This window comes from Athalia rosae, chromosome 5 (genome assembly GCF_917208135.1).
Source record: "Athalia rosae chromosome 5, iyAthRosa1.1, whole genome shotgun sequence".
Lineage (NCBI taxonomy): Eukaryota > Metazoa > Arthropoda > Insecta > Hymenoptera > Athaliidae > Athalia > Athalia rosae.
This window is the reverse complement of record NC_064030.1, coordinates 17,372,787-17,398,368: the sequence shown is the minus strand read 5'-3', so window position 1 is coordinate 17,398,368 and position 25,582 is coordinate 17,372,787. Positions and strand designations below refer to the sequence as shown.

Sequence of the window (25,582 nt, the reverse complement as noted above, 5' to 3'; positions counted from 1 at the left end):
CAAAGAATCGCTGCCTGAACATTATTTCTGACCATTTCTCTATCTTTCCTGAACCTTTTTCTATTTTTAATTGATCGTTGATGATAGAGACGGCCTTCTCTATGCCTAGCGAGATCCTGAAGCTGTGCAGGAAGAGTACTAGGACCTTGGACCTGTTTCCAGATTGTTCCTGAATTTTTCCTGTTTTTCCTGATTTTTTTTCGATTTTTCGACAATTTTTCAATTGATTTCTCAATAATTGCGTCTTCCGGCCTTCCTGGAGGTTCCCTGTCATCCAGAACCGAAGGTACGTGATCCTACATTAATTCCTGATTTTTTTCTGATTTTTTGCGATTTTTTCCTATTTTTTTCCGATATTTTAAATTGTTTGAATTTTTCCGCCATTTTGACGTCACGTGATGACGTCACGAGGTCTGGTCACGTGACCGCACTCGTCGCGACAACTAGCGCCATGTGGCGGATTTTTCGTGAACTACTAGAACTTCTAGCCTCGTGACAGGCCCACTCGTTTTGCGACCACGTGGTCAAGTCGCAGGTGGCGCCATCTTTTTTTAGTTACGGATTTTTGGTGAACTAAAAACTCGCCGCGACAACTAGCGCCATGTGGCGGATTTTTCTGGAACTAATAAAACGAGTTGCCGGTGGCGCCATCTTTCGGAATTTTGCTGAACTAAAAAAAGATGGCGCCACCTGCAACCACCAGACCACGTGGTCGAGAAACGAGTCGCAAGTGGCGCCATCTTTCGGAATTTTGGTTAACTAAAAAAAGATGGCGCCACCTGCAACCACCAGACCACGTGGTCAAGAAACGAGTCGCAAGTGGCGCCATCTTTCGGAATTTCGGTGAACTAAAAAAAGATGGCGCCACCTGCAACCAGACCACGTGGTCGAGAGACGAGTGGGGCCCGTCACGAGGCTAGACGCTTTAGTAGTTCACGAAAAATCCGCCACATGGCGCTAGTTGTCGCGGCGAGTTTTTAGTTCACCAAAAATCCGCAACTAAAAAAAGATGGCGCCACCTGCGACTTGACCACGTGGTCGCAAAACGAGTGGGCCTGTCACGAGGCTAGAAGTTCTGGTAGTTCACGAAAAATCCGCCACATGGCGCTAGTTGTCGCGGCGAGTGCGGTCACGTGACCAGACCTCGTGACGTCATCACGTGACGTCAAAATGGTGGAAAAATTCAAACATAATTTAAAATATCGGAAAAAAATAGGAAAAAATCGCAAAAAATCAGAAAAAAATCGGGAATTAATGTAGGATCACGTACCTTCGGTTCTGGATGACAGGGAACCTCCAGGAAGGCCGGAAGACGCAATCATTGAGAAATCAATTGAAAAATTGTCGAAAAATCGAAAAAAAATCAGGAAAAACAGGAAAAATTCAGGAACAATCTGGAAACAGGTCCAAGGTCCTAGTACTCTTCCTGCACAGCTTCAGGATCTCGCTAGGCATAGAGAAGGCCGTCTCTATCATCAACGATCAATTAAAAATAGAAAAAGGTTCAGGAAAAATAGAGAAATGGACAGAAATAATGTTCAGGCAGCGATTCTTTGTATTTTGACCTTGAAAACAAGAATCTGATTACAAAATTGAACAATAACAAAGAGCCGCAAAGATAATACAGTTTCTTGGCGTTTCAAAGCAGTAAAGTACAGCGTTAATTACAACAATTCAATAAGTCCATCGATTCAAATGAAAGATTAGTATTTCCATCGTTTCTGAGCCCTAAATATGAAGAAAAGCCGGAACTTTGGGTACTAAAGTTCATTATCGACTCGAAAATCGATAGAAGCAAAGACCAAAGTCTCAGTGATTCTGCAATCTTGCTAGCTTTATACAGGATATGTTTAAAATGTTTTAAAATACCTTATTTTAATATATTCCGAACCTAAGAACATAAATTCGTCGAATTGAGTGAGCTATGACTCAAAGCTACAGAGATAATTCAGTTTCTCTGCTCATTACAGTAGAAAATTTGCTATCACTCGATCAATTCGATAAGCAAAACATTTTGGCGCGCACAGTCTGGTTTCTAGGCTTGAAATGTGTGAGAAACCAAAGCGAAAAATATGAATCGTGCTTTTTCAACCCGAAGAAGCTGTAGTATTCGCTTTCCAAATGTCTGCAGCAATCTTATTTTCATGTAGTTCGTTAGCAGCGGCTCAAATCCGTCGACTCAATCAAGACACGACTCGGAACCATCGAAATATCTTGATAATTCTACGTTCTGCAACAAAGAATCAGCTTATTAATCGACAGGTCGTTGGATGAATCAAATTAAGTAGCAGCTGTGGATTCTCAGCCTCAAAATACATGACGATACCTATATTACGGCCTCAGAAACACGAGCGTGTCGACTGAACCGAGCGATCCCTGATACTCGTCGAGAGATCTCCATTTTTTCGCTCGGAAATGCGACAAAATGGCCATAGCGTGCAATGGCCATAGTTCTGTCAAAGAACAGCATTTGTTTCTGAAACAAGTATGAATATTCCAATGTTTATAGATTTCGACATGCTGGAGGAGCCAGAAGCCAACAAACCTGCATTTTCGATTGAGACGCTGTATCCATATTCAAATAAAACTGACACGTAGCTTCACTGTTGCTTAGTTCCATTGTCCAGCCCCCAAAATTGCAAATGTCTGGAGACTGTAGCCTCTGATCCTCTGACTGTTTTCCATTGGGAGACCAAGAATGCAATTACCTGAATAAAGGAATAATTACAATTACATGTCATCACTAGTATTCGTAAACGTCAGGGTTGTGTTCAACTTCGATTCACAGGCTATGCTCCGATGCAACGTCAAAGGTGTGTCACGAGTTTTTAATTAGTGAGTTCTCAGCAATTGTAATAATATCAATCCACTGGACTGCCAGAACTAGGAAGTATATTAATTGATCTCACCTCCTACGAACTGTCAGCAATTCTCTCCTATTTTTCCAATTTCTCAATGAATTATTCAATCACCCTACCTTCCATGCCCCTCGAAAGCGCCTGATGATATATGCACCCGCATTACACCAACCACTTCGCTGCAATGCGGGTGATCTGACGTCAAGGGGCAAGAAACCTGGGATTTTAGTTCACGCAAATTCCGCGACACAAATTTCAAGAAGTAGCGCTACTTGTATTTTCTCAGACTAGCGCGCATGCGCATGACATCACGCACCTTTAGGGGCTAGGAATATGGCGGATTCAAAAATGAATTTTTAGAAAATTGGAAAGTCACGAAATAAATCTAAGGGTCTGTTCCTTCACCCGTACATTATTCGGCGCTTGGAGCTTTGTATTTTGAGTTCTGCAAAGAAGTATTGGATTACAAAATTGAACAGCGACTGGAAGCTATAAAAACATTACAATTTCTTTGCTGGATTAGATGAAGAAAGCTCATTATACATTAGTATTACAAATCTTCATCAAAATTGAACTTAGAGAATTCACATATTCTTTACGAATCTTGGACAATAGAAAATACAAATACTCAATTCGCGATTCGATTAGTAAAAAGAAAATTATAACATACACATGACAAACAAATATAATCATCGTGATGAATGACAAACATAAGAGTACAATTATTGCAACTATCGTTTTGGCATGGTAGCAATATTTTTCGTGCGTTCGGATAATGTTTCAATTATGTACAGATATGTACAAAATTCCTATATTACTATTAATATCGGACATTTTTCCTTCACTGACCACCATTCCGATTAAAATCATGTAACAACAACACTTAATATATCTAAATACTTCGAAAGTAACGAAATCACTTCCATATCCAGTATCGAAAGCATTCAAGTTTCTCAAAATTTTGATTAGAAAATAATAACAATGTGAATCAAAGATTCTACAGATCCTTCTTGGTACGTATAAGTTAAATAGATAAATAAATAAATAAATAAATAAATAAGCGAATGAATAAATAAATAAACCAATTGATAGATTAATCAATAGTTTTTGTAAATTTCACTAAAACTTGATTGCATTTAAAATATGTTGTTTCTCAAAATTTTATGCAACTGAAAAACGTTATTCAATGAAACTACGAATCATGTTTCTTAATTGGACAGACTCGAAGAGCTCGATCAATTTTGCTACACCATCGATAAGAAAAGAAACCAGCAGACAAAACAGATAACAAAAAACATTACCCCACTTTTTATCACACTGTCAAACCGTTGCGGGACACACGATAACGAGAAAATTCTAATATTACATTAAAAATGTCCGTTTTCAAACACCATAAAAAATGCTCAGACGATTCAATCTCTGGTGTTTCGTATCACGTGTGCCTGCAACCGTTCAAACTAATTGAATATATATTCCTCGCCTGAATGCGTTTTTTTTTTCTCAATCGAAAAAGCATCAAGCGAGTAACGATGATGGTAGTAACGGAAAAACTATCCCTGCACGATACTGATGTTTTTTTTTTAAATGAATAACATTACGACGTAGGATATCCCTTGTTTATAACAAACTGGCCATTCTCCAACATAACTGCGATCGGATTGTACGCCTCCTCGTCCTTCCACTTATTGTTAGGAGAGGACAAACTCGAAGAGATTCGATTTCTGATCTTGTGATCCCTACGGTCGTAGCCGTCGTGGTGATGATCGTGACCGTGGTCTTCGTAGTGGTGCTCCTGGTGATCGTGGTGATCGTGATGATCGTAATGATCGTGGATATCGTCATCGTGTTCCTCGTGGTGCATGTGAACGTGAACGGGTTGCGGTGGAGGATGCGGATGCGGTTGCGGTTGCGGCCAATAAATCGGGGGTGGAGGGGCCCAATGGGGTTCGACGTGATGATGCTTCTCCATGTGCGGATGGTGGTGGAATTTAGCTAGGAAACTCGCCAACTTCGCCACCAGCAACACCACACCTGCAATCAAACGAATTGTGCTGGTAAAAGTGTAACCACCCACGGAGAGAAGGACGTGTAAAAGGGTGTCGAATTTTCCAGATATACCCGGACGTTCGACCGACGAAAACTTTCGTTTTCTTTTCCAAACGATCGGCGAAAACGTGCAGCGCAATCCGAATAGTTCGACGATATTTTTTCCAAGATGTTGGCTACGATATTTTCACTTGTTGCGATCCATCTCTAAGCGAGGAAAAAAAAATCCTATTTTTCTTTCGACTCACCGATAAGCATCGATTTCATCGACGTTATCACCAGTATGACCAAAAGAGTCGTCATCACTCCCATCTTGTACATCAGAGGTAGTAACATGAATTGCAAACGATTTACGGCCACGGTTCTTCCCTCAAAAACCTCTTCGTCCGCACCATCTGAAAATTTGACCAGTTTATCGTTAGCAAATAATTAGCGACACTTGAATTTCACGATATACCAATATCGCGGATCAAACGCGGTCTCTTATTTCGTTTGAAAGAAAATAAAAAAACAATAAAAAAAAACTTTGTTCTTTAATCATGAAATGAGTCCGTAGATCTCAATTACATAATCGAGTCATTTCTCAGCCAATGCCAACGACCCCTCGCTTTAACGGAAAGGGAAAACTGGTTGATCTTGAAGACTTCTACCTCTTTTTATTTCCAATTACTTTGAAAGCATCGATCTATTTATACCGGGGTTTCACTGGATTATTTTCCAACCGGGACTGCATATCGACGCGTGCGAAAGGAGAGTCGATGATTTTTCCCCCGATTTATAAAAGACGTCGGAATGTTGAAAACCGGCAATTAATCGGAAAAACCCAAAAAAACGTATTCTTCTCGAGGATCACGAGTCGAAACCGATTTCAAATAGTTTCGTTTTTAGAAATTTACGGTGTGAAGAAAATCGCGGGTTTTCGATACTTCCTGGACACATGTAATCTTATTCAAACACCTGGACTTCGCTCACCTTGACCGAGTAAATCGACGGCGGTCATTATTATTTTGTCCATTTCCATCTCCGTCTCCGAGACCGTTACGTTACTCGATGCAAGGTTGTTCTGACCGTTGGTCGCATCGTCGTCCTTTTCTTCCGGTATCGAAGACGTTTTGTTGCCAGAAATATCGTCGGCGAAAACGCGAGAAACGCCGATTACGATGAAAAAAATCGCGACGCTCAACGATCGGTTCATCGTAACTATTTTTATTTTATTCTTCGATCCGTTATATTCAATCAGTTCGATTCGACCGATCGACCGATTTCAGAAATGAAAAAAAAAATTTTTCTTTCCAAAAAACCGCGGTGGTTCTCCCGACTCCTATGCACCCGGTTAGTTTTTCGTTGACGTGTACCGATAAAAAGTGTCATAGATTTTTGAAAATATTCCGATCGAAAAAAAATCCAACAAAATAAACCAAACAACCGAGAGCAATCGACTCTTGTCTCTTCGAGGTTCAGTAAAGCAGTGAGAAAATTTTAGAAATATTCCGACGCATCGTGGAGCGATGATCGCGTACTATTGCGAGTACACGACGTCTTAAGACCGTCGATCGGCGTAACTGAGCGTTCGAATTTTGAAAGTTACAACAGACCCGGAGGTGTAAAATCGCGTTTGCGCAGATCTTGCGCGCAGGTCATCGCGTTTTTGTGTCGTGGATCGTGGATCATTTTGTGCGCCCTGAATAAGCAAGGCAGAAGAGCGTACGGAATACACACGGACGTTCCCGCCCCTCTGTTACGCGCCCGAACTCTTTTTAGTGTTGGAAAATCGTACGAGGAATTTTATTGACGGAATTTCATTAATTAAACGCGGCTATCGAAACGATATCGGAACGATCGCACGTGCTCGATTCGCTGCAGGGAAGAGATCGGGCAGAGATCGATATTCGTAACGTACAAAAAATCCTTACCAATCGGAACATCTTTCGGATATTAGAAAACGTCTTATAATAAAAAAAAGCGAATAACGAGTAGTTCGGCTTCATTTACCGAATGATCCGATCGAACGAGATCCCTGGAAAACCGAAGACTATTTTTTGCCGTGTTGTCGTTCGTGGGAAATGAATCGGCACCCTCTATCTCCCTTCGGTTTTTCATTCTCATCGTTTTCCGTCCGTCGCCCCGTCGAACATTTCCAGCGTCGATACGGAGCCTCCGGTTTTACACTGAAAACAAAAGGAAAATGTCTTCTCAAAATTTTGAGAAAAATGCGGCGGAGGATTTTTATTTTTTCGATCGAACCCGCGACCGGTTCGTGGCCGATCAGGATTTTGACGAGCGACGGATAGAGCGAATCGAGACGCGACTTAACATATCTGTCCGTCCGTCAATCTAATTAATTCAAATATTCAGATGCTGACCAATTTCTATGAAGATTTTGGCTAATCTATCTGGGATATCTTCGAATATCTCGTTTAGAATGAGGTGATATATAAAAAAAAAAAAAAAACAACATTTGACCAAAAAAATTTCAAGTAAAAATGGATTAGAACGATGAATTTCTCCCGACGTAGGCACATTTATATCGTTTGCTTTCTAAAGATTATTCAGAGTTCTTTTTATTTTCATAATCGCATGCGGGATCCTTTTTTTTTCGTTTTGGTTTCATTTATTTGTTTATTTTTGTTTTTTTCTAAATATGTAAAATTCATTGGTTTGAATTAAAACAGCGAGCACGACAGTTATATTCGTTAATTCCGCATTTATTATGTTATTTCAGTTGCGTCGCGACACACGTATACCAAAACGGAAGAATTTCCTAAATGAAAATTTCAAATTGTTAGAAATAAACGTGAGAGAGCTAAGAAAAAATTATACTATTTTTGGAGCACGTTGTGACGATTAAAACGGGATATAAAAAGTTCCAGATTTTCTAATCAGATTAAATCAGACCGGTAGTATATGGAAAAATGTACCTACATCTTCTCCAAAATGTTGAGAAGAAATGAGAATTTTTTTTGCTCCCAAAAACGTATCGTAGTTAGCATTCAGGAGACTCGTTACGAGGTTTCGAAATAACCGAGATATTGTTTGAGAAAATAAATAATACTCGCGAGGAGTTAGAAATGTCCGATTATAACCGACGCGACGTTTTTTCAGGGTTTTAAAAAATCCATAAGCTAATTCCGCGACTCTTCTATTTCGCCGACGTTAATTATTCTCATACCAATCGGCAAACTACGTATTTGCAACGACTGTTATTATCATTATTTGGATTATTGTAATTATGATCGTCGATGCTAATTAGAAATTCAGACGACATCGTAATTCGTCTTCTTCCTCGTATGTCTCGACGAACAATGAATCACGTACGACTTTCGACCTACTTTTTATTGTACGATCGACGTCGCGATCCGGGGACTCGGAATCGGAAGGATTCAACTCCCGGTTTTTTATTATTAGGATTCGATTTTGATTCCTATCCTCGTTGAAATGAAAACCGATTCGAGCCGATTCTCTTGTTTGTTAGCCTTAAAAAATTCACAACTTTCGCGCGAGCAAATATTTGATCGGCCAATTAGTGCAGATTCCTGTGCAAGTGTTGGATTCTACATACCGTGTGGGAAGAACGAATGAAAATAACGGATTCGGCGAATAAAAAAATGGAATAGCGGAGGGTGAAAAGTGAATCGATAAAATCAGAGAAGCATTTTTAATTAAAAATTCACAAAGACGTTCGAATGATCGAGGATGATAATTGTAACGGGTCCGAGCCGAATCCGATCGGTCCTACTCGATCGATTTCATCGCTGTTTCTAAAATTAGACGGCGTTTGAATCCAACGAAGATTGATAAATAAATAAATAAATAGATAAATAAATAAGCGAGTGAAGAAGAAAATTGAACACACGGTATAAAATTCAATCGCGTAGCCGCAACTTACTCGCCAGCGAAGTGTAGACGAAAACTACTGAAGAACGAAAAGCAATAAAAGGTGAAAAAAAGCATCGTGCGTACCTTCGCCCCGGCGATGACGTTTCGCGTCAACTTCCGTTTCCGGTGTTTGCTACAATTGTTGTTGACCGACGAACGCGACGCGCGGTTATTGTTCGGCCAGATAGCCGACGTTGTATCACGGGTGGTACCCCCCTGTCATTTTTTGCGTCATTGTCGTAAATAAAGAGATAAAAAATAAATAATTACAATTGGGAATGCGCGCGACTCGGTGCCGCGGTCTCCGCCGCTTCGTCGAAAATTATTGTGTCGCGCGACCGCCGAACGTAATAACGTGTGAAATATTGAAATTTGGAAATAATATCGCTTTCTTCCCTCGATCGTCGCGTTAAATCGCGTTGGCGCACTGTATAGATGTAATCTGAAAATTATCTGATTACGCTCAACAAATCGGCCGATAACTGATATCTACTTTAGTAATTCTCGCAGTGATACGGAGTTCAGTTGGATTCGGATCTCGTTTAATCGGCATTGTCGCGAAACGAATGAGCGGAAAATTTTTCTTTTCATCTTACAATTTCTCGTCCGGTATCCCCGTTAAACGAACGTCGATAGGAAAAAATCGAGGTACGTATCAAAAATATAGAGAGAAAAGATCGCGGCAACGGACGATTACGAAGAACCGTGCGTGTCTCTTCGAGTCGCTGATTTTTTTCACTTTTTTTTTTTCTTTCTCTCCTCACTTCGATTACAGTCACTTTCTTTATCGTGAAAGAGAAAAATAACGATTCAATTACGCTATCGTAAAAGAAAAAGGCTGGAGGTAAAAAATGGAGATGGTATTTCGCCGATTACGGTGCGATTTTTTATTTTCTCATACAGGTGCGAAAATCGGTGAGGAAACGGACGAGGGAAAAGAGGTAACCGAAATATGAACGAGGAGGATTTCGGCTTCGAGGCGAGGGATCGAAAGGTCCTGGAGAACGTATTGGTCGGCCCTACGAACGAGGAGAAAAAAAGGGAGAAGGGCGCGGGGGAAAACGAGGGGGAGGTATCCGGCGGTGCGGTAACAGGTGGATATGACCGTGACGTCGGTGTGCAGGTGCAGGTTAATAAAAGTGGAGGAGATAATGGATCGTTTTCGAGAGGGGAGGAGGGTCGGGTCGGCGGAGGAATACCGGAAACAGGAAGCGGCGTTGCGTCCGTCGCAGTCGAAGGTAATGCGGAACAATCGTCCTTAGTCGCCGGCGAACCACCGAGCATACCGAACGTCGTCGAGTATCATTTGAAAGTGAAAAGTACGGGGAACAATAGCGGTGAGAAGAGCCGAAATATCGACCCGGGCCGCTTGTCGTTCGGCAAAAGAATTGCTAAACCGGAAGTTGGCAAGAGATTCGCCAGCGGCGAATCCAGCGGTAGGAAAATAGCGGGCAGGGAACCGTCGAGGATGGCCCTCGACAACAACAACAGAGGGCTGGGCGAGTCGTCGGAACTACCGCAAACCTTCCAGGTGAAATACCTCGGGTCGCACGACGCCAGAGGACTGTGGGGTATAAAACACACGAGGAAACCGGTGGACAACATGGTGAGCGCGGCAAGGTCGCTACCGGCTGGCACTATATTACCTTTCGTCAAATTGGTCGTCAGCAAGGACGGGGTCGGACTTTTACCGCTCGGTTTGAAACGACACGACGCCGGAATATCCAAGAAATTTTCCATCGACACCATATCGTACGGCGTTCAGGATCTGGTTTACACGAGGGTATTCTCTATGATTGTGGTGAGGGAAACTGGACAGAATCAGGGGATATCGCCGTTCGAATGTCACGGATTCGTATGCGAATCGAGGAATCACGCGCGACAACTGACCTACGCTCTTGCGAACGCGTTTCAAATTTACAGCCAGAGCGTCAAGGCGCAAGGGAAGGCCGAGGAAACGGCCGGTAACATAAAAAAAAGATTCGCCATCGACCTGAGAACCCCGGAGGAAATCGAAGCGGAACTGACGCTGGATTCGGAAGCGTGACACGGAAATGAAGTAAATTATGAAAAAATCAAATCGATCGGCGAAATAGCATCGCTATCCGGTTCCGCATTAGGGCGGAAATTTCGGCAGATTTTCGAGATGGGAGTAGGAGCGGAAACGCACCGCGGTAATCCCTGTGGAAAAATGAAAATTTCAAAAAATTAATCCATTCGTTATTCTCGCCGTATGCGCGAAAGATAAATACCGATGCATTTCTCTTCGTGGAAAGGAAATATTCTACTTTTCTTTTCAATTGGATCTATTGGCGATATTCTCAATTGTACGATGTGTATTGTAATTATAGTGATAGCGCAATCACCCCCCCCCCCCCCCCCCACCTGTTAACAAAAGTATTCTTTTCTTTTAGATTAATGAGAAACTAGAGAAATATAAATCATATATTTTTAGCTTTAGATGACTAAAATGAGAAATTGTTCAGTTTATATTATAATTGTAATGTTGAATTACACGGAATGTATAATACATGTGCGAAGGAATGAATTTATTTATGGCAGTCTATTTTGAATTTTGAATGAGAATCCATTAGTTGTTTCAATATGGAAGCAAAAAAAAAAAAAAAATAATGTAGCGTCAGACGGTGCTGCCCTCGGTGTTCAACACTCAAGACTATGTTATTGTTGATTATTAACCGCGAGCAAGTTAGGTACCTATTTTGTTTATTGCCGATAATTTGAAAAAATTTTTGAATCGTTAAAGTTTTACCTTAAGAGTGACATTGAAAAAAAATACCTTGAATCACGCAATTAAGCGGAATTAGTGATTCAATTCGCCATTAAATAATCCGGCACTATTTCTCAAATTTAGAATTGTTGAAAACCGCCGACGAAAAATAAAAGAAGTAGGTAAAACACATTTTGCAATGAATTTTCGAAAAAATCATCAGCTCTGTGTGTAACACCAGTTTTCTTCGAAGCAGGATTTTGTAATATTCGATATTTTTTCAAGGTTTACAACTGCAGTGGATTCTTTTTCTCTCTATTTTATGTCTTTCGAATAATTTGTTTTTTTCGATATTTTTTTTTTTTTTTTTTCCTCTTCTAACACATATTAATTAGTATACATCCTTACCCGATTACCGAAGGCCAACTACTGCTACAAATGTCAATAAATTAGTTAGATAGAAAATACGACGACGTTGAAATTCTAATCGCACGCGGACAGGATTTCCAGAATAATTTTCGGCAACTTGTTACCGTTTTCTTCCGTTTCCAAAACTACCGATAAAAGATTACTCCCCCAAGCGTTATTTATAATCGAGAATTTTCTCTTTAAAAAAAATGGGTGATAATTTCAAAGGCTATTCAACGATTGATTTCAATTTTCGTTCTCCTTACCGTACACTCGACCGTTACAATTACGCCGATCACAATAAATATCGATATCACGATAACGCCCAACAGATCTGCACGGGGCAAACCGATCGCGGATCGATAAAACATTTTCCTCAAGGTTTACGGTTTTTCGACGCCTTTGTTCCCTCGCACGGTTTTGTAATATACCTATGTATATTCACGGATACGTTACATACACTCCGATATTCAACTGTACATATTATCATGTACAATCCGATCCTACCGTTGGTTGGGCTTGATGAATTAAAATAAAGGTATACATAGGTATACCGTGCATCTTGTATACCACGGTACTTTCTGCGCCCATGTCGCGTGTTCGTTCTTTTCGGTATAAAGTTTCCCCACTCACTTCGAGTCTTACTAAACGAGAAAGCTCTTTCTGTATATACCGTATAACCGTATAGCTATACATTGACTTTAGCCTGCTCATGAGACTCCGTCAGGAATTTCCCCTTCAGTCTGGTGGTATTATTCGATTGGTACCGAACATCCACGTTTATCGTAATATATATATTAATTGTAAAAGGTGCGAGTTATTCCATTGCGACGAAATTAATAATAACGCCGATGACAATTTGTAATTAAAAGATAAAATAAATATACAACACCCCGAATATTCACACGAAGAAAGCGTCGAAACTAAATTTTCAAATAGTAAAACAATAGGAATCATTCGTCGAGAATCCTGCGAAATAGAAATATCCCATTTCGTTACTTTGTACATCTGTATGAATAGTTTTTTTTTTTTTTCACTTCTTTGACATTTTTTTAAAACGATTTTATAATTCGCGTACCCCCGAAGATCTGCACGCATTTATCTAAACGTTAACCAGTTTCGTTACGATACGACAGACGCCATATTATTATAATATTATCGCCTTTGAGATATTTTATTTATTGTATTTAACGATTTTTGTTATTCTAATTTGGAAATAAGAATTTCGAATAAAAATACTGAAGAACAGAAGACAAAAAAAAAAAAAATAACTTCAACCGAGTGCATACGATCGTTGGATGTGAAGCGAGACGACCAATGGCGGAATAGAGGAGAGTTCAACGCCGCACGAGGATAAGGTTTGGCGAAATTTTTATTAGTCTTTTTATTTTTCTCTCTCCGATCCTCTTTCTCGAGCGTTTGCTTTTTTTTTTTTTATTACTTTTTCTCTTTCATTAGCTGAAGGACTGGTCGTAAGAGAAATATATACACATCGTACACGTACAATTGTGTCCTTATCGAATTGAATTTATCAGCATTGGATAAAATTTAAATTAGAAAATCAAACGAACCGATGAAAAAGAGAAGGAAATATTAAAAAAAAATCGACTTCTGTTACGTATAGAAATTTTAAGCAGCAGTTGGCGTTTTCACATTCTATAGCAGCGGTGGGACAAGTAGTTGTAATCTTGTTCGAAACTTCGGTATTACACTTTCGATTTAGTTAGTATATACCGTGCATATAATCCTTGTATTCAGGTGAAACCTGGTGTTTTTCAAATAACAAAGTTAGAAATATTATGGCAAAAAAAAAAAATTACAAAAAAGGAAAAGGAGAGAAAAGGAAAAAAATACCCAGCGAAATACAAAACCGAGAACAAAAATTATAAATCGAATTAACTTGCTTTGATACACTTACGTTAGTGCAGATTTTCGAATGTGTTTGGAATAAATTGAAACGTGGTGGAGAATTGTTATGACGAAAAGGAACAGAATAACAGAAATATTCGCGACGTTACTGATCGACGATACGAGCACTTTGTGCCGTGTATACATAAAATGAAATGAATCGTCCACTTTCGTGGATGAAAATTTTCTAATCTCGATTTTAGAGGACAGTGTACGTCGAGTGAATTTGATTTTCCCCAACCATTAACTGCAGCTTCTGCAAGTAAGACGCCATTTTGAAATCGGATGTGTACGGTATGCATAAAACTGTTAGACGTGTACGAGAACGAAAGCAAATTTCGGTTTAAAGGCCGATCGTTGCGAATATAAATAAATGTTATGTACGCGCGAGATGATAGCGTACGAATCGATGGATAAATCATTTAATCTGGAAGCCCGTCGAATGGAAGTAAAACTTAACCGATCGGGGACACCTATATCCATTATAAAACTTACGCAATATCTAAAACCGATTTTACTTTCACAAACACATAACCCGTACGCGTGTCGCCTTTTGTATAATATCATATTGTGCGTACAACATCTATGGTGCGAGACCTGTCAACCGTATGAGTAAAAATATAACTAGTGTAATTCGTCGATATCAAATATTACAACACTTTCATCATTGTATAATTCGACAGCCATAGCCCGATCGATCATTCCGAGTACGCTCCGACGTTTTTACAACAGATTTGTCGTTGTTTCCGTCATTTTTTCCACACCGATTGTCGCATAATTCGTTAAATAGAAGAAATATAACGCTTACCTCTTTGTTCAACGTACTAGAAATTCCAGTTTTCTCGTCCAGATTATCCACGCTCATCCTCCGCGTTACGGTATTCGTGCTACATAAATAGGATTTATCGTTAGTGGACAGCGAGTAGGAACGTAACGGATGCTCGCCAGCTGGTAGAGAAATAATATTCATTGTCCGTAATTAGAAAAAAAAAAAAAAAAACAACTCACTTCACGCTCCGTAATAACGTTGGAACGGACAATACGCCATTTTGAATAACTCGTTGGACGCGTTGATTTTTCGTTCGCTCCTCTGATTTTCTAAGGGTGCTTCGAATAATCCGCGAACGTCATCCGCGTCTGGTTCTCTTTTTTTTTTAGCTAACCGAACTCGGAGATTCCGCCTCCGCAGAGGTCGTCGTTGTTGATCACGCGAAGTACTTACTCACGTGGCCCTGAAATTCTACCCAGGACAATAATCGCATCTCGTGTTGTTTTTTTTTTTTTTTTTCTTTTCGTTTCTCCAGCGAAGAAAGAAAAGAATTTTCCCGATTCCAGAATCGGCGTAAAATACGACGGGCACATTTATACCGGTTTTTTGGGGACAGATATTTTTCGCGATGCGGGGAACGAAGGCATCGAAGGAATTTAAAAATTCTGAAACAGAAGAACACGGAGGTCCGATTTATTGTTTAATAAATAATTGCTCTTCACGTGCGACATTTCAAGTATAAATTCGTCGTGTTAGATTATAAAAGGCGTACACATTGATACGTACGTATGTGCACACAACGCACCTCCTTTCTTTCGACTTATATTCGACCTTGATAAATGTAGAAACTCGCAAATGATCGTTTGTTGTCTCATGTCTGCAGCGGCACCATCACCACCGCCACCGCCACCAGGCACATCGAAAGTTTTTAAACGCACGGAGGCAGATAGATCGTCACCTAGTTACATTCGCCGACCGTGCACTGGAACAAACGCGTTAATTAATTAATTAATTTATCGTCGAATCAATTGGGGGGAAAAAAAAAAATCATCGAGGACAGGCCGCGTGGATTTCCCGAAGGGGAAGGGAAAAAAAAAAACGAAAAATTCGATTAGTTTCGCGAATTCGAATTTCGCTTCGATTCTCGGTCGACGCGAAAACCCGATGGCATGAAATAAAGGTACCGCGAATACCGTAACAAAATTTACACGGAGTTTAGCGCGGAAACACTTTCACTGGACACTAAATGTGTTGGTATAATATACGTGTAATTGTGTACACCGTGTATACAGAATTATCGGCTACTTATAAAACCGATTTCAGAAGGTCGTTACGAGCGAAATATTTTCTGACGTTGCTACGGGCGTCGTTTTTTCGATCGACTTCCGTCCCCCGTCGTACGAATAAATTCTACGAAAAAATAATTATCAATTAAATTTCGCAACGGGGGATTTCGACGATTCGAAATATTCACCGATCATTGCCTCATCCTTTCGGCCCTTGACATCGAAAGGACGAGGCTCGAATCTCAATTTCGGATGCAAACGCGGCTTCCATGTTATTCGCGCTTTTATCATCGGTCGCATTTCGATGCGATATTAACGGCGACGGGTAGCGAGAATTCGATTACGAAAGTCTCCGGAGAAGAGTCAATATTGCAGCAGGCCAGCTTCTAAACTTCTTCTCCTTCTTTTTCTCACTCGCAATTTTTCCATCTTTGAAAAGGTCAACCGAACGTGTGTAACGATCAAATGTGGAACATCAAAGAGTCTCTCGAGCCGCGACTGTTACGTATCTCGATCGATCGTCACGTATAATCGGCGAAATAGTTTTATCCGTGACGATTTTTCTTTTTTTTTTTTTCTCATCACGGTACAGAAAACCATACCGTAGATTCGAAGCGACGTTAGTTTTTTCTCTTTCTCTTTCCTTCTAAACTTTTATCCCTCCCCCTCCCGTTAGAATTGTGGACAACGCGAATACTTGGGAAAAAAACTGATCGGCTAAAAACGAAGAATTTATTCCTCTGCTGGCTCACTCGAACCTCCGGCACGTCTGCTAACGGTTAAAAACTGAGCGAACGAGTATCCATTATGCACACGTATTGTTCGGTGTCAATGATCCCCGCGGGCCTAAGTTTGCGAAGATGATCATTTTCTTCATCCTCGATAACTACAACGCTTCACATTTAAATTAATGAACTAGTCGTTCCTGTTTTTTTTTGTTCTTTTCTTTTCAATTTCCCTTCATTTTGTTGCAGTTGAAAAAAAAAACATGAGGGAAAAAAGGACACGGACCCTGCTTCTCGTTTGCGGTGAGAATATTTCCAAGATATACGACGAAAATTTGGTCGCCCTTGGTTCAGCGGATTCGATTCGACGATGTCGTTGTTCATTCGTGATTTATTTTTCAGGGGTTTTGCTCGCAGCGTCATGTTCGAGCGGTCTGAAAGCATCGAGGCCGAAATTAAAAATCGCAACATCCAGTACGACGACTACGACGACGACGGAGGAAACGGCAACGGAACCGGAAGAACTCGAGGTTGCTTTCGGTCGCTTTCTTTTGCGAACCGGGCGAGAACTTCGTGTATTTCACGCAGTCGGTTTGATTTTTTGTCGCAGGTGGCCGCCGTGCAGACAGACGGGAACGCTACCGCCGGTCGCACTCTCACCGGTATCCCGCAAATCGATTACGTCTGGGATCCGAATCTGCCCAGGGAATTGAACGGTTACAATCTGAGCTCCTATCCGTTTTACAGCACCGTACCGGAGGAGATAACGTTCAAGTGCGACGGTCTCCACGACGGTTTTTACGCCAGCATAGAGCACAAGTGTCAGGTGATTGAGGGGATAAGCGACGATCCCGTTTTTTCCCCGTGCCGGGATTCGACGTCTCGATAATCCCGTCTCTCCTTTTCCATTCCAGGTTTATCACCACTGCCTCGGCGAAATCCGCTACGATTTCCTATGCGCTAACTTCACGGCGTTCGATCAGAGGACTTTTATCTGCCACTTCGCGTCCGAGGTGGACTGCGCCAATTCGAAAAAATACTGGCACAGAAACGACAATCTTTATCAGGCCACGACGACGACCACGACGTCCACTACGACGACCACCACCGCGGCACCGCCGACGCCCGCGCCCCATCTGAACCCGCAGGGACGAACGCCCTACAGGAACAGAGAGGGTGGCACCAGGCGGCGGAGACCGCCCTACAGAAGGAGACCCGCCTACGACTACTACGAGGACGATTATTACGACGACGAGTACGAGAGGACGAGACCCGGGGGGTACAACAGGAGGGACAACTACGAGTACGACGAGCGCGGCTACAGGACCGACAAGGTCAGGGCGAAGGACTACTCGGACCTGGAGAGGGAGAGGGAGAGGGGCGCGAGGCCCAGGGACGCCGAGGGTCCCGGGAACCGGGCTTTTTACGATAACAGAGGGCAGAGGAATCCGGAGAAGATTTCGCCCAGACCGAATCGCAGGGGCCAATCGCCCCCGAGGGGTAGGCCCGTCGACGACGAGTACGACGACGAGCCCCTCAGGCCCAGAGACAGGGACACCCTGGATCCCGAGGGAACTCCGGTCGCCGACGATCGCAGGAAGGATCCTCCGCCCAGGGACTCTTCGTTCTCCAGAGACACCGAGGACAGGTGGTACGCTCCGGACAAGAGGTAGGTCGAGGGGTTGGAAAAGAATTTCGTCCTCCCGGATCCTTGGATCTGACGTTCGCTCGTCTGGTTTTTTTCTCTACAGGTACAGGAACGAGTACGAAGCCAAGGATCCGGCGCCGGAGGGTCTCGTCAAACCCGCTGCACCGAGTTCTTCGATCTACGCGAGGCCGAGAGCACCCCCGAAAATTGCGAGGCCCGTTCCAAAATCCGAGAGGGACAAATACGCGTACAACGTTACGTTGGTCCCTTCGACGCCGAACGGTGAGTTTTTTAAAATCTATTCGTCGTCGTTTCGAGCGAAAGATCCAATCCCCGTTCTGTTTCAGACGAGCCGAGGAGGCGACCGGTTCTTCCGGCGGACGAGGATTACCTGGAGGACGATTTGGAGGAGGTCAGACCCCGAAGACCGCTGCGGAGGAGGCCGATCTACAGGAATAAAGACGTCGGCGGTGGCGGCGGTTACGAGGGCGGCGAAAAGGATCGAGAGCGCAACTACAGGTAAGGTAAAAAAAGAGAATCTACGCCGGAAAAACGATCGAATCGAAATGAAAAAAAAAAAAACTGAGCGACTAGCGTTGAATCTTAAATCGCACGATTTTTGACGAACCCTCAGGACTCGATACCAGGAGGAGGAAGAGGACGAGGTCCCTCCGAGGCTACGTCCCCACAGGGAGAGATATTACGATAACGGCGACAGCAAGTCGCAGACTTACGACAGAGAAAGGCAACCGGATCGGGTGTCGAGCGTCGCTCCGGACGCGGAAAGACCCTCGTTCCCCGGCAGATCGGGGGAACGCGAGAGGCCGATACGACCCACCGTTCGAGATGAGGATTACGCGAGGCCCGCCAAGTATACCGGTAGAGATCGGGAGCAAATCGAGGAAATAAGGAAGCCGGAATACTACAGTCAGAGAATGGAGAAGACGATCGAGAGTCCCAGGGTGACGTACAACGATCCGGGATACGATCGGCCCGAAGAAACCAGAGAATCGATACCGTACGCGAAAAACGAGGAGGGCAAAATAAGGGAGGAAAATTCCGAACGAGGTAATCCACGCGCTCAAGATGCTCCGGCTGCGGCGAAATTCAACGTCGAAGAGCCCAGGTCCGGACAGACGTCGCAGAGTCCCGCGGGACGTGGTAGCTACAAGTACGAAGACTCCAGGGAACGGAATCCGAGCGGTAACGGGGACGAGAGTTTCGCGGAGTATTACGACGAGGCGGAAGAACAATTACCGGCGGTTTCGTCCCCTAGGACAACGTTTCGCGTCGTCAAGAGACCCTTCCTCCCCTCCAGGGGGGGGAATCCGAACCCGAGGGGACTGAAACAGGTCGGCGTCAGGGTGGAGCCGAGGTCCGAAGAGGAGGGAGCCTCGCCGACCGGTAGACAGATGCAGAATTTCGAACAACGGCGAGGGGAGAACGGGCCCGACGAAACGGACGACGGAAATTACAGAAGGCAACCGTACGACGCCTACAGGACCGTACAACCCGAGCCGCCGAAGTTGCAACAAGAGCAGAGGGAGGATCGGCCGATCGACGGGGTCGAGTTTCCGGCGAAGCCTCAGACCCGGCGACTCCAGAAGGAGGAAACGCCGACGAGCGAGGCGGAGAAGGGCGGCCCGCGTCAGAAATTCGACCAAGACGATCGTCGACAAGGGGCCGCGAGGACACCCTCGAATTCGTTCACCCAGGTGAAACAGAATCGGGACAACGACTCGGAAGCGGGAGACCACCACCGAGATCGGAATCAGGGAAGGCCTCAGAAGGCGCAGCAGGACCCGGTCGTGAACCGTCTACAGGATATACCGGAGAGCGAGTACGACGTTACGTTGAACGACGCGCTCACACCGAGTCTCAACCAGGAGTCGAACCTCCCGAGCGGTTTCGTACTGCCGATTCACAGACAACCGGACAGGGACTCCGATCGGCTTCAGTCGTCGCAGAGGAACTACTTGTTCGCAAGACCCACGGTATCGGAACAACCGGCCTTCTCGCAGCCCCCGAAATCTTCCGGTTCGTTGTCCTACAGCTCGGCTCCACCGAATCCGGAAAGATCGCGATCGACGTTCCCGCGTCAATCGGTGGTACCGAGCGGCACCGTATTTTCCCCGGTTTTGCACCATCAGCAGCAACCTTGGCGCGGCTACGTCGAATATTAATTATCGAGTGAAAAATTCAGTCTTACCCGCGCAGTATTTATTCGCAAACATGCATCCGCCTCGTTCGGGCGTATACCCCGTTGATATTCGTGGTCGCCCTGACTAGCGTTGGATGAAATGATTATGTCTAAAAACTGGTCCAGCCCGTAGGTATACGAGAACAGTGACGAAACTGGACTGAAAAAAAAGAAAACCAAAAGTTTTCTCAATTTGTCAAATAACCGTGATCGTTGTGTGAATCTTTTTTTACGTTGGCGCTCCATTGATTTTCATTATTCTGACCGAGCGGTTTTATTTACCGTATCGATTTTTGTATTCCGATCGTTGATTAAAAATTGAATTTTTCGAATAGCACTTGCATCTGTGAGGGGCGTGGATTCGTTCGGGCGAAGGTGTCACCGGAAAACCGGGAGGCATGGGTGACACGTGGTGCGAGGCAAACTTTGTAAATATACCTATAATTCGTTGTAATTCTCGAGAAAAATTTGCAAAGTTCATTGTTAAACGGCTACGATTATTAGACACGCAGTAGACTGGGTAATTAGCGTAACGAATTGAGATTAAAACCGATTAGAAAATCTCACCATAATTTGACGATTAAACGCGCGCGCAAACGATGTTGATCACGACCATATGAGTGCAATACTTAGGATCGTACATGGATTTGCAATATGCAAAGTATATCGCCAATCGCAATAATACATCGACCTAATTCCTTTATTCCTATACCTCTACATATACATACCTAACTGCTATGTATGCATACATGTAATTAATATTATGTATCATTCGGCATATGATGTAAATTATGATATCTGTAATAAATGATATTTCAAAAATAAACCAGGGACGTTCGGATCTTTTTTTTACTTCGCGCAATCAGAAGTGCCTACAACCTCACAGAATATTGAGAAAATATTGGACCGCTTGTGAAATTCGAGAATGAAAGCTCTCAACGGTGCTGCAGAATAATTGTAAGAAAGTAATTCCTGTTCCTATCTTTGTATAAACAATTAATTTGAGAATTGAATCAGCAATAAATACTTAGAATCACACGTCACCTTACAGGTGATGAGATAACGGTTTCGATAGGATATCAATGGCAAAGGTAATCAGTTCGTCATTTCGTTCGAGACATTATCTAGCTACAGAGGTGGTTTATCGCCTGCCATTCGAGCAGTGATCTCGGTGTGGATGAAAAATAATGTCCGCTACGAATCGTAAACAATAGCGACAGATTTTTCTCTGTGTACAAAATCATAGATCATGATTTCTCTTAAATACTTTTCCTTGTACGTCGTAGTTCTGATAGTCGTTGGATATCGGTCAAATTATGTGTGCGGAGCTGGAGGTGCGTGAATTTTTTGACCAATCGATTAGCCGATCGCAAGGAGAGGAGTAATTGAAGTCAATAATTTCTTTCCTGATTAGCGAACTGCAGCAGTTATCGGAAAGGGGATAATTTATGGAAACCTCGATGCACCGACGACGATTATTGGGAAGCCGTTCAGTGCAAGGGTGAAAAACTCAACGGCAGGTGAATTATGAGTTGATTTTTTTTAAATCTGATCGAAACAACGCCATTCCCAGTATCTGCGAATAACGAGATACAAACGAAATTCCAGGTGCTTTTGCTACAGTGCCGAGGGTAGCAGAATATATGGTTCGGAATGGTGGAGGTCTGCAGAAAATATGACTTGCGGTATGATGCCATTGAGCAGTTACGAGTTTGTGGAAATATAACGATAACGTTACTTATTTGAATAAATGGAAAATAACTTTCACAGCGTGCAGTCGGTGGAGAGAAACTCTTGAGAAGGCTGGAAGAACGGATATATCTTTACACTGTACAAGCGAAGGTAATTACGAAGAGTTGCAATGTGACTCTGGACTGTGCTGGTGCGTCGAACCAAAATCTGGGAAACCAACGCAAAGGGTTTATCCCGAATCAATGATGACATACCTTCCCTGCTGTGAGTGCAACAAAATTTGCAGTATCTGAAGAGGGGTTTGCTAATTATGGGTCAGAAGGTTCTAAAAAGGAAAGAAACGAACAAATATTCACGAGGCAAAATTGATCTGAACCCGATGCAAATAATTTAATGGCATGTCTTTCTGTTATCGATGCCCGCACAGACAACGCAACTCTCGTTGGATCTCAATATCTTCGACAATGTGAAAGCAAGATGGTAGCACGTGCAAGAGTTTTAAAAAAACTCGCGACTCACGGTCGTCATTACGCACATATTGATGCTGTCAATTGCGAAGGCGATGGTAGTTATGGCCACTACAGGCTCGCTGGCACACAGTCAGTATTCACTTTACCATCGATAAATCCTTGAACATCAGCGATAGGAGCTACTGACCAGATAAGTTTTTACAATACTTGACCGCTGTTTGCAGGATCTACTGTACTTCGAAGGATAACAAACAAATCTCAACCTATCAGACCGAACTCTCAAACATCCTTGTAACCAACTGCAGTAAGTCAAACTAGTTGTTTTTCTCTTTTGCTATGAAAAATTGTAAGTTCCATACAAAAGTTGTGCGTAAAATGATCTGATATTCTATTTGCAATTATTGAATTTCAGACTGCGCGCGAGATATAGGTATATTCGGTGAGGCAAATGTGGAGTTTACTCTAACTTGTGACGGCGGAGGGAATTATGCGCCAACTCAAAATAGTAATGGATATCCGTTCTGTGTAGATAGCGACGGATTTGCGACGACAAATTTCGGATCTATTGGGCAAGACCTTGAGTGTTGGAAATAAATGATAAAGCTCAAAGAACAGTTGACTTTCAAAAACATATCTAGAGGCAGATTTCTAGTGGATAAAATAGACCCAGGCTTCTCCAATCATGATAAAAAATGAGAAGAAACTATTTACTCACAGTTTAAACGGGTTTTAGAAGTATTTTTCAAGATGCACCGCAAGTTTGCTAGGTTCAACCTTGGGGCCATGTCGTTCAACAACTTTTCCCTCTTTGTCGACGATGAACTTTGTGAAATTCCATTTGATGAAACTGCCCATGAGCCCACCCTGCTCCTCTTTCAAGTACTTCCATAATGGGTGTGCGTTGTCACCATTGACATCGATCTTCTCAAACATATCAAACTTCACCTACGCACAAATCAAAGATTTAAGATTTGATCAAGTTGAATCTTAGAGGTATTTGCCTGATTTACCTTACGACGTTCGGCGAAGCTGCAAATTTCATCGCTCCCACCAGGTTCTTGTTTTCCAAACTGGTTACAGGGGAATGCCAGTATACGAAGTCCTAAAAATGTGATAATGGTTGCACTTACAATTCACATAAATTTGAGAAGTAAGCAAAATAGATGAGTTCAATCACTCTACCTTTGGATTCAGCATATTTATCATAAAGTTCGTTGAGTTCTCTATAATTCGTTGCCGTGAGTCCACATTTAGAAGCTACGTTGACGATCAAAAGAACATGGCCTTTATAGCTGTGAAAATAGATAGAGTTCTTATGATAAATAACTACTTATTATCGATGCTCTACAATCCTCTTTCAGTACATATTGAGCATTACATAATCTGATTTGTTGGAATAAATAAGAAAATGTCAGGTGAAATTAATTAAGATAAAAATTTGGTAGACAGCTATGGGAGCTGCGGTAAGTTATCGACTCACTTAGACAAAGGTACTTCATCTCCTTTGATCGATTTAGCTGTAAAGTCATAAACCGACGACGCGCTCTTAAAATCTTGGTTTCCGCTCATGCCTGTTAGAAAAGAAATATCATGCAATTATCGTTTCAATTTATGAGTGGAACATGCGTAAACAGAAAATGTTAATTAGAAAGAACCTACATTTAACATGCGAAATACGGAGGGCTACAACACGACCAATGCACGCAAACATGTTCGGCTTTGAATTAGACAATCAAAACAATGTAAATTGTTATGAAACACAACTGAGAACGGAAATCGGCGTCTAGCCATGAAAGGACGGAACTACGTTTTCGTCTATGCTTTTGTTCAGAATAGCGTCATCGCCGGTCACACAAGATGGTTATTTTGATTTTCGCAAATTACTGGCGTTAGTTTTTATTGAGATCATAGATTGTTAAAACTATTTACCTGTTTATTTCTTGAACGATATAATTTCAACTTTTTTCTCGTTAGCTGCGACAAGACTTGCTTTATGTGGCGTCGGTTGAATTGTGTTTACAATAGTTGTTTATCCCTTGAGTTTAACCGCTTTTCTGCGTCTTCAAAATCGTTCGGCGACTGTAGACTATTACGGAACTGCGATCTGGCGGTGAGCCGCTCAACCATTTTGTATACTTTATTGACATTGACAACTGTGATGCCGCTCAAATTTGAAAACTCAACGTGGTCAAAATAAACGTTCTGATCTCATAATTCTATTTTAAATTTCAGGAAAATTAATCAAAGATAAGGATACTATTTTCTTTACGATATGACACACGATACATCTACAATGCCTGAGGATTAGTAATCAGAAATCAATATTCAGTTTTTGCTTTTAGCCTGGTGATAGTTACTGCAGTTATATTTGTACATAATATTTGACGTTCTGTCATATAATAGTAGTAATAGTAATAAAAATAATAATTAATTAATTAATAATTTATACTCAATGATAATAATATAGGTAGTAACAATAAAAAATACTGAATCAAACAGATGCCGTATTTGGTGTATCACATGCAGCGTATTAATTATAACTAATTGTGATTAATATAAATTCACGAATTAATTGATAGCTAATCATACATTATACCAAGCACCTGTTCACAGTCAGGATGCAATTAACCCTTAGAAGTGTAAAATAATAATGTAGACCGATGAACGAAACTTGGTAAAATTTTTGATTTCATGTATATTTTTTTTAGGTATATGATTGTATTGTCTGAACGAAATCAGATAAACATGAGATACTGCGATCGATGCAAATAAAAAAAAAAGACCAATACAAAATTAACACCAAGTACGATTCTACAATTCAATCATATCACACTGTTCATATATTTTTCAATTAGAGTTACTTTCTTATCCTCCCTAAATCAAGTTCTCTTTTACTTTTTATTTGTTTTCCTTTTTTTTACTGCAAATCAACAACAATGACACATTTATAAGAATATGCATGCATTCA

General features: G+C 42.0%; 5 protein-coding genes across 6 annotated transcripts; 3 read left to right on the top strand and 2 right to left on the bottom strand.

Annotated features, from left to right (window-relative positions):
* Positions 1–3,257: 3,257 nt before the first annotated feature.
* Positions 3,258–6,861, bottom strand: LOC105687304. Its single transcript, XM_012402839.3, has 3 exons — positions 5,877–6,861; positions 5,153–5,299; positions 3,258–4,889 (listed from the first exon to the last, which is right to left on the bottom strand). The coding sequence occupies exons 1-3, from the start codon at positions 6,097–6,099 to the stop codon at positions 4,453–4,455; spliced, it is 807 nt and encodes a 268-aa protein (XP_012258262.2). The 5' UTR covers positions 6,100–6,861; the 3' UTR covers positions 3,258–4,452.
* Positions 6,862–8,910: 2,049 nt separating this feature from the next.
* Positions 8,911–11,310, top strand: LOC105687238. The gene is made up of 2 exons (XM_020853106.2): positions 8,911–9,428; positions 9,684–11,310. The coding sequence occupies exon 2, from the start codon at positions 9,733–9,735 to the stop codon at positions 10,825–10,827; it is 1,095 nt and encodes a 364-aa protein (XP_020708765.2). The 5' UTR covers positions 8,911–9,428; positions 9,684–9,732; the 3' UTR covers positions 10,828–11,310.
* Positions 11,311–12,617: 1,307 nt separating this feature from the next.
* Positions 12,618–21,278, top strand: LOC105687300 (zinc finger CCCH domain-containing protein 13). Its single transcript, XM_012402831.3, has 8 exons — positions 12,618–13,274; positions 16,854–16,907; positions 17,007–17,134; positions 17,215–17,430; positions 17,519–18,273; positions 18,356–18,534; positions 18,600–18,771; positions 18,887–21,278. Exons 2-8 carry the CDS (start codon positions 16,868–16,870, stop codon positions 20,433–20,435), a joined length of 3,039 nt encoding a protein of 1,012 aa, XP_012258254.2. The 5' UTR covers positions 12,618–13,274; positions 16,854–16,867; the 3' UTR covers positions 20,436–21,278.
* Positions 15,271–24,719, bottom strand: LOC105687305 (probable phospholipid hydroperoxide glutathione peroxidase). Of its 2 annotated transcripts, none has more exons than XM_048656279.1 (6): positions 24,544–24,719; positions 24,095–24,185; positions 23,797–23,906; positions 23,625–23,716; positions 23,330–23,559; positions 15,271–15,575 (listed from the first exon to the last, which is right to left on the bottom strand). In XM_048656279.1, exons 2-5 carry the CDS (start codon positions 24,181–24,183, stop codon positions 23,344–23,346), a joined length of 507 nt encoding a protein of 168 aa, XP_048512236.1. In that variant the 5' UTR covers positions 24,184–24,185; positions 24,544–24,719; the 3' UTR covers positions 15,271–15,575; positions 23,330–23,343. The 2 variants fall into 2 exon arrangements, with proteins under 2 accessions (XP_048512236.1, XP_020708767.1); XM_020853108.2 differs by lacking the exon at positions 24,544–24,719 and adding an exon at positions 24,274–24,415.
* LOC105687303 lies at positions 21,542–23,245 on the top strand. The gene is made up of 7 exons (XM_012402838.3): positions 21,542–21,786; positions 21,867–21,972; positions 22,061–22,137; positions 22,223–22,408; positions 22,572–22,743; positions 22,839–22,918; positions 23,027–23,245. Exons 1-7 carry the CDS (start codon positions 21,702–21,704, stop codon positions 23,206–23,208), a joined length of 888 nt encoding a protein of 295 aa, XP_012258261.2. The 5' UTR covers positions 21,542–21,701; the 3' UTR covers positions 23,209–23,245.
* Positions 24,720–25,582: the final 863 nt, after the last annotated feature.

Bases quoted from the DNA above. Each gene is read 5' to 3' on its own strand.
- LOC105687304 (XM_012402839.3), bottom strand. From the start codon at position 6,099: ATGAACCGATCGTTGAGCGTCGCGATTTTTTTCATCGTAATCGGCGTT. The intron at 5,300-5,876 runs GTGAGCGAAGTC...TCAAATTTTCAG, and splicing joins CGTCGATTTACTCGGTCAAG to ATGGTGCGGACGAAGAGGTT. The intron at 4,890-5,152 runs GTGAGTCGAAAG...GTTTGATTGCAG, and splicing joins GATGAAATCGATGCTTATCG to GTGTGGTGTTGCTGGTGGCG.
- LOC105687303 (XM_012402838.3), top strand. From the start codon at position 21,702: ATGATTTCTCTTAAATACTTTTCCTTGTACGTCGTAGTTCTGATAGTC. The intron at 22,409-22,571 runs GTGAGTGCAACA...ATGCCCGCACAG, and splicing joins GATGACATACCTTCCCTGCT to ACAACGCAACTCTCGTTGGA. The intron at 22,919-23,026 runs GTAAGTCAAACT...ATTGAATTTCAG, and splicing joins CATCCTTGTAACCAACTGCA to ACTGCGCGCGAGATATAGGT.
- LOC105687238 (XM_020853106.2), top strand. From the start codon at position 9,733: ATGAACGAGGAGGATTTCGGCTTCGAGGCGAGGGATCGAAAGGTCCTG.
- LOC105687300 (XM_012402831.3), top strand. From the start codon at position 16,868: ATGAGGGAAAAAAGGACACGGACCCTGCTTCTCGTTTGCG. The intron at 18,274-18,355 runs GTAGGTCGAGGG...TTTTCTCTACAG, and splicing joins TGGTACGCTCCGGACAAGAG to GTACAGGAACGAGTACGAAG. The intron at 18,535-18,599 runs GTGAGTTTTTTA...GTTCTGTTTCAG, and splicing joins GGTCCCTTCGACGCCGAACG to ACGAGCCGAGGAGGCGACCG.
- LOC105687305 (XM_020853108.2), bottom strand. From the start codon at position 24,325: ATGTTTGCGTGCATTGGTCGTGTTGTAGCCCTCCGTATTTCGCATGTT. The intron at 24,186-24,273 runs GTAGGTTCTTTC...CTTTTCTAACAG, and splicing joins CCGTATTTCGCATGTTAAAT to GCATGAGCGGAAACCAAGAT. The intron at 23,560-23,624 runs GTAAATCAGGCA...ATTTGTGCGTAG, and splicing joins GCTTCGCCGAACGTCGTAAG to GTGAAGTTTGATATGTTTGA.